The sequence below is a fragment of the Zonotrichia leucophrys genome, unplaced genomic scaffold (assembly GCF_028769735.1).
Source record: "Zonotrichia leucophrys gambelii isolate GWCS_2022_RI unplaced genomic scaffold, RI_Zleu_2.0 Scaffold_854_20872, whole genome shotgun sequence".
Taxonomy (NCBI): Eukaryota; Metazoa; Chordata; class Aves; order Passeriformes; family Passerellidae; genus Zonotrichia; species Zonotrichia leucophrys.
The window spans coordinates 13,740-20,872 of record NW_026993059.1 but is presented as its reverse complement, the minus strand read 5'-3'; the positions used below and the strand labels follow the sequence as shown (position 1 = coordinate 20,872).

At 50.3% G+C, this 7,133-nt stretch overlaps 1 protein-coding gene across 1 annotated transcript; it reads left to right on the top strand.

Moving 5' to 3' along the window:
- Positions 1-6,437: 6,437 nt before the first annotated feature.
- Positions 6,438-7,133, top strand: LOC135442016 (olfactory receptor 14C36-like). The gene has a single exon (XM_064701571.1). It carries the CDS (start codon positions 6,438-6,440, stop codon positions 7,131-7,133), a length of 696 nt encoding a protein of 231 aa, XP_064557641.1.

Below are 7,133 nucleotides of genomic sequence, written 5' to 3'. Positions count from 1 at the left end.
AAGAGACAATTGTAGCTTTTCAGGCCTCATGGACCAAAGGGTCATTGTGATCCTGCGGGGCCCCGGGATTTTGGAAAAATTGGGCATGCGGGCCCAGGAACATGGGCCATTGTGACCCTGCAGGCCTCAGGAGGGAAGGGGGGTTTTTGGGCACGGGAACTTGTGGGGCCCGGGGGCATTTTGGTACCACTTGGGCCCATGGAACCAAGAGGATCATTGTTGCACACGGGCCCCAATGAACCAAGAGGCCATGGTGATAAAGAGGGGGGTTCATGGGACCGAAAGACCCTTGGACACGGGGTCCTTGTGGAACCATAGATACCATTAAGATCCAAAGGACTTGTGTAACCAAGGGGCCTTATGACACCTGAGGGCTCATGGAAGCAAGGATCCATTTGACACTGCAGGGACCCCTGGAAACAAGGGAACTGAAATAGGATGACTGCCTTTTTCTCCCAGGGAAGGTCTGCCGACCTTGGAAAGTGGGGAAGGGCCCTTCCCATCCCTCTAAAATTCCCTATATGCAAGGGTTTCTCCCAAACAAAATCTGCCAATACAGTCAAGTGTGGTGAGACTCGGCCTCTGGTGACTGCCTCTCATGTGCCCCAGTGCTCGGTTGTTTCCTTCCTATGGAGACCATTGTGACAATGTGGGAGGCTGTGGAGCCAAAGGGCATTGTTACACTGTAGGAATTTGTGGAACCAAGGGAATCATTGTGACACTGTGAGTACCATGGATCCAAGGGGCCATTATGACACTGTGGAGTTTTGAGCAAATATGGGGGCCATTGTGACACTTTGGGGTCTTCTGTAATGCAGGGAACATTGTGACACTGCAGAGAACCACGGATCCAAGGGACCATTGTGACACTGTGGAGCCTCATGGAACCAAGGATATCACTGTGGTTCTGTTGGGCCGCATGGTCCCAATGGGCCAATGTGAAGCCACGGGGCTTTGTGAAACCAAGAGACAATTGTAGCATTTCAGGGCCTCATGGAGCCAAAGGGTCATTGTGATCCTGCAGGGCACCGTGGATCTGTGGAGAAAATTGTGGCATTGCAAGGCCCCATGGAATCATGGAGACCATTGTGACCCTGCAGGGCCTCATGGAGGGAAGGGGCCGTTGTGACACTATGGGAACTTGTGGAGCCACGGGGATCATTGTGGTACCACTGGAGCCCATGGAACCAAGAGGATCATTGTTGCACTACTGGGCCCCAATAGAACCAAGAGGCCATGGTGATAAAGAGGGGCTTCATGGCACCGAAAGACCATTAGGACACTGTGGGTCCTTGTGGAACCATAGATACCATTAAGATCCTAAAGGACTTGTGTAACCAAGGGGCCATTATGACACCTGAGGGCATCATGGAAGCAAGGATCCATTGTGACACTGCAGGGACCTCTGGAAGCATGGGAACATGAAATAGGTATGACTGCCTTGGTCTCCCAGGGCAAGGTCTGCCTGACCTTGGAATGTGAAAGGCCATTCCCATCTGCCCCTGAAACACTGGGGCTCTGGGCTTTCCTTTTTATGGATAACAACTGTCCATTTTTTCCAGGCGTCCATGGCCAAAATTTGGATTCCACCTCCAAATTTCTGTGTATGCAAGGATTGCTGCCAGACAAAAGTTGCCAGGACAGACAGGTCTGACTTGCCTTGGCCTCTGGTGGTTGCTGTTCATCCGCTGCTGAAACATGGGGGCTCCATGGCTTTCTTCCTATGGAGACCAATGTGACATTTGGGAGCCTTGTGAAATGAAGGGGCCATTGTGACACTGCAGAGCAACATGGATCCAAGGGACATTGTGACACTGTAGAGCCTTGTGGAACCAAGGACATCATTGTGGTTCTGTTGGGCTGCATGGTCCCAAGGGACCATTGCAAATCAGCAATGTGGGAGTTAGCCCAGCTGTAACTCACAGTCAGCCAGATTTTACCACGGAAGAACTGGACATGAGTTTCAAGTCCTAGGAATCCTTCTTTTAACTTAGGGTGAGTTTGAGAAGTCTCCCATAAGCCTTTAGTGTTGTTATGCTAAGTTGTCCAAGTTCTACTCCCCTATTGGTTTATTGGTTACTTATTTCTTCTATATGTTATTGTTCTAGTTTTCAAGCCCCAAGTATCTATGTTGTTGCTTCCCTTTTGTCTCAGGTTTTAGGATCCTGCCCCTTGTACTGTGCTGGACTTCTCCATGTTTATTGTTTTTCACCCTGTTATTAAAGTTCCTTTTAAACAACTCCATTAATCCTGCTCCGTTTCATTTTCACCACCCTCACCCTGAAGTCAGGAAACAAGAGAGGTTTATTGCAGCCACCCTCATTGGGACATCTGGCGCGCGAACAGGGACTATGACATTGAGGTCTCCCCGTGTCAGTCATGTCAGCTGGGGTTAGCTGATGGATAGGTCAGAGCTCCCTGGGATTTTGGATTTTGACAGATTCGGCAGATTCATCGTTGCTTCAAGGGACCTTGGCCAGGATCAGCAGGGACAATGACGGTTTCACCTGCATCGGATTGCAGGTGGGTTTGGGGAAATGCAAGACGTTCATTGCCCATTTAGTCACTGTGTTTTTACAGCATGCACCATGTCCCATAATTAATTTGGAGTGTTCCAGTGGCTCTTCCCCATTAGGCAGAGAAAGAGAAAAATGGGCAGCCAGATGTCCAAAGCAGAAAGGAGCATATATGGATGCTGTCATTCTCACTGATCATGACAAAATATTTTCAAAGAAAAAATTAAAATCAATCATGAGGTGGATCATTAAAAATTTTCCAGGTGCCTCTGCTGATGAAATCCATACCACTGTATTTTAGGACTCAGTGGGAGTTAAACTGTACAATTTTTGATCAAAAGGGACCCCATTGCATCCTGCGTGCTCCGGATCTTCCACACCACACTATACCACCAAGCAGTGTGTTGAAAACTCAATCCATTGGTAACTCCTAACTCGGGACCTCCCTTCAAACCTGCCTTTCTCAAACCTTTAATGATGGTCCAAGATGGCAATGGCCATGCTATCTTGGAGCATCATGCCCTAGAGACACAAGACAGAACGAGACAAAATATGGCTCAGGAGCCTGACCACCCTCCCTCCATCTTGGCTCCTCCACTTCCTGCTACCACAACTTTCGCCTCTGCTCTGAAAAAAGCTCCAGACTCCACTCACACAACTGTGGGTCCCGCACTCACTGTCAATCATTCCCTCTCCACCCTGGACCATGCCTCCAGTTAAGGAAGGAGACCGGCAAATAGCCTCAAAATTCCTCATTGCCCTGTTATGTTATGAAAAAAGGGGGCAGAATCCCAGGTATCAGCCACTGGTTTGCAGGGAAATCAAGGATCTTTGTATCTAAAGACCATAGGAAAGACTTACCTTGCTTTAATGACCCAATGAGGGCCATGTTTACAGCACATTTCTCAAACACGTATGATTTAAAATATATTATGTTGTTGTCATTTACAGAATACAGCCGGTGGGAAGAGGGATGGAAGTGTTTATTATGCTAATAGCAATGACTATGATAATAATGAGGCAAGGGCAGAATTGACAATCAACCATCTAGCTGGAGAAAGACAACCCAGCCTACCAGATGATCAAGCAGCAGGTATCGCCAGAGAAGTATTGGATGATATCAAAGAGATGGCTTTGAAAGCTTTAATCCAGGTATCAGATGGTAGCACCCTCAATTTGAAATACTTTGGGTGGCTGCAGCTAAAGCTTTAGGACCATTAGACCATCTTGGGCGCCTGTTAAGTAAGCAAACCAATGCTACCTCTTTCACACTGAGTGGCCTGCTCTGAGACATAGAGACCATCAGACATGCCACCTTGCAGAACAGCGATAGAGTTTTTACTCTGGGTGCATGGGCATGGCTGTGTAGACTCTGAGGGCATGTGTTGCATGAACCTCTCAATCCACAGCAAGTCAACCCACAAGAGCATTCACGTACTGAAGGAAGGGTTCAAGAAGCTTCAAGTGGAAAACAACGACTGGTTCAATAAACTCTTCCAATCCAAGGGACTGAAGGGTTGGATGATGTCTATCTCAAATAGGACTATTAATTCTTTTAGTGGTCGTTGCTGTTTTGGTAATTGTCCCATGTATGTTTGGATGCTTTTAGAAAGACTTACAAAATTCTTTCAGTTCCATCTTTGTTGTAAAACAGAAAGGGGGAAGATACCCAACACAGGATCCTCATGGACACCTTGGACAACAGGATTGGAGGCCAGGATGGCACAAAAACCTCTCAGACACTCAATTTTGGAATAAATTCCTTAAGAGCACCTAGAAGTATACTAAAATCCATAAAGCACCTTAAAAACCTTGACTATCTCAAGGCATTAATGAGCCCCACTGAGTGTCAGTACAAAGCTCTCAAGGGACTCGTCAGTAATGGCATGATTGCAAACCTCTCACAGAGTGTGTATCAAAAGGGAAACACCAAGTACCTTAAAATAACTGAAGTACCTTGAAGCATTAATGAGCCCCACTGATGTTGTTACTGAAAAGCCTCTCCAGGGACTAATTACAGCAGATAATTGGAGGCCATGATTGCACAAACTCTCAGAGACTCCAAGGCAAAAGTCAAACCCAAAGTCTTTGAAAAACTCATTTGCAGGACTAAAGGAGCCCCCAGGGCCATTGCTGAGCAAGGCTCCCGAGGGACTCCTTCCAGCAGATCCTTGAGGCCACTGGGATGTGGGCTAGGGAAGGATGCTGAGGGCAGGACAAGGAGCTGACAGTGCCCAGCCTGGCTGGGGCTGTGCCAGGAGGCCCCAGGGCCTCAGGACAAGGTGTCTCCTCCCAGCCCTTGGTGGCACAGACCCTGCTGTGCCCCAGGGCACCAAGACTTGGCTTCTCTTTGTCCCCACCTGTCATCACTGCCTCCAGTTCTCTGCTCTGCCTGGGGACAATTTCTCATTTGTGCTCCTCAGTGGGACCCATTAAAAGTCCAAGAAAGTTTGGAGTTGGATTCTGACTTGGAGTTCTGCAGAGGTTTCTTCGGCTCCCTCTCAGGGACTGATGTTCAGGGCATGAGCAGAAAGCCCCAAAGGCTCATTAAAGTCCTTGTGCTGTGTCTGTGCTGCTGAGCTGGGCTGGGCTCCTGGCACAGAGGCAGCTCCTGGTAACCAAGAAGAGCTTCAAAAGCACATTTCCCTCAATGAGCAGCTTTTCGCCCTGCTCAGCAGGGCTGGGGCACTGCCTGCAGCCAGCCCGGGCACAGCACAGAGGCACAGAGAGCTTCAATCAGTCAGAGCTGGGAAGGTGCTGAGAAGTGCCTGGTGCAGAATCACTGCCAGCCCTTGGCACAGGAACCTCTGGCTGCAGGACAATGCAGCTGCAGCTCCTGGAGCCATCTCCTCAAGCTGGAACATCCCAATGCCTGCAGACCCTGTGAGTACATTCTCTGATTGTCTCTTGTGCAGAGCAGCCAGGGGTGCCCAGGGCTGTCATGCAGAGCAGGGTCCTGCAGCCCAGGGCGCTGTGCTGGGGCAGGGACTCTGCTGCCTGCCAGGGACAGCTCTCAGCCAGCCCTGGCAGCTGCTCCCAGCACTGGGGGACAAGTCTGGGTGGGAGGAGACAGCTGGTAAGGCTTGGAATTGTTCTCCTTTTGTGGGAGATGTCTGCATTGTTCAGGACTGCTCCCAGCATGGCATTTGACTGTAGAATATTTCCAAGTAGGTTTACAGGGAGCAATGAAGCGGGGCTGCAAAAGGGAAAATCCTGCTTTTTTCTTATGCTTTCTGTTTCCAGGTATGGAAATTGCACATAGACATTCATCACTCAGTTAAGGTTGGAAAAGAAAATATCTTTTATCTGACTTATAAGGAGGCAGAGACAGAAACTGCACAGGCCCCCTAAAGCTGCATCAGTTTGCTTTACAGACTCCTCAGGGTTGCTCTGACATGCCTCAGAGCCTGGAGAGTCAGAGCTGCCCCCGGGCAGTGCCAGAGCTGGGAGGGGTCTGCAGGGCAGAGCTGAGCCCCCAGGGCTGGGCTGGGCTCTGGCAGCACTGGCAGGGCCCAGCCCTGGGCACAGGGAAGCAGCTGCTGGCAGGGACAGCTCCAAGCAGCAGAGCCCTGGGCAGGCAGGGGAGGGAAAGTGCCTCCAGGCTGTGCTGGGATATTTAAAGTCCTCTCCATACCCAACTATTCCATGATTAGTTTTTTCACAGAGCCCATGCCAAGACAGACAAATGTCCAACAGCAGCTCCATCAGCCACTTCCTTCTGCTGGCATTGGCGACACGCGGCAGCTGCAGCTCCTGCACTTCTGCCTCTTGCTGGGCATCTCCCTGGCTGCCCTCCTGGCCAACGGCCTCATCATCAGCGCCGTAGCCTGCGGCCACCACCTGCACACGCCCATGTTCTTCTTCCTGCTCAACCTGGCCCTCACTGACCTGGGCTCCATCTGCACCACTGTCCCCAAAGCCATGCACAATTGCCTCTGGGACACCAGGAACATCTCCTACAAAGGATGTGTTGCACAGGTCTTTTTCTTCGTGTTCTTCATCTCAGCAGAACTTTCCCTTCTGACCATCACGTGCTATGACCGCTACGTGTCCATCTGCAAACCCCTGCACTACGGGACCCTCCTGGGCAGCAGAGCTTGTGCCCACATGGCAGGAGCTGCCTGGTCCAGTGGCTTTCTCAATGCCCTCATGCACACAGCCAATACATTTTCCCTGCCCCTGTGCCATGGCAATGCCCTGGGCCAGTTCTTCTGTGAAATCCCCCAGATCCTCAAGCTCTCCTGCACCAAATCCTACCACAGGGAACTTGGGCTCATTGCAGTTAGTGTCTGTTTGGTGTTTGGTTGTTTTGTGTTCATTGTTTTCTCCTATGTGCAGATCTTCAGGGCTGTGCTGAGGATCCCCTCTGAGCAGGGACGGCACAAAGCCTTTTCCACCTGCCTCCCTCACCTGGCTGTGGTTTCCCTGTTTGTCAGCACTTCCACATTTGCTTACCTGACGCCCCACTCCATCTCCTCCCCACCCCTCAATCTGGCCCTGTCAGTTCTATACTCAGTGATGCCTCCAGCCCTGAACCCGCTCATCTACAGCCTGAGGAACCAGGAGCTCAAGGCTGAAGTGTGGAGACTGATGATTGGATGCTTTCAGGAATATTAA

What these genes read in the sequence shown, in the direction of transcription:
- LOC135442016 (XM_064701571.1), top strand. Translation starts at nt 6,438, where the DNA reads ATGCACAATTGCCTCTGGGACACCAGGAACATCTCCTACAAAGGATGT.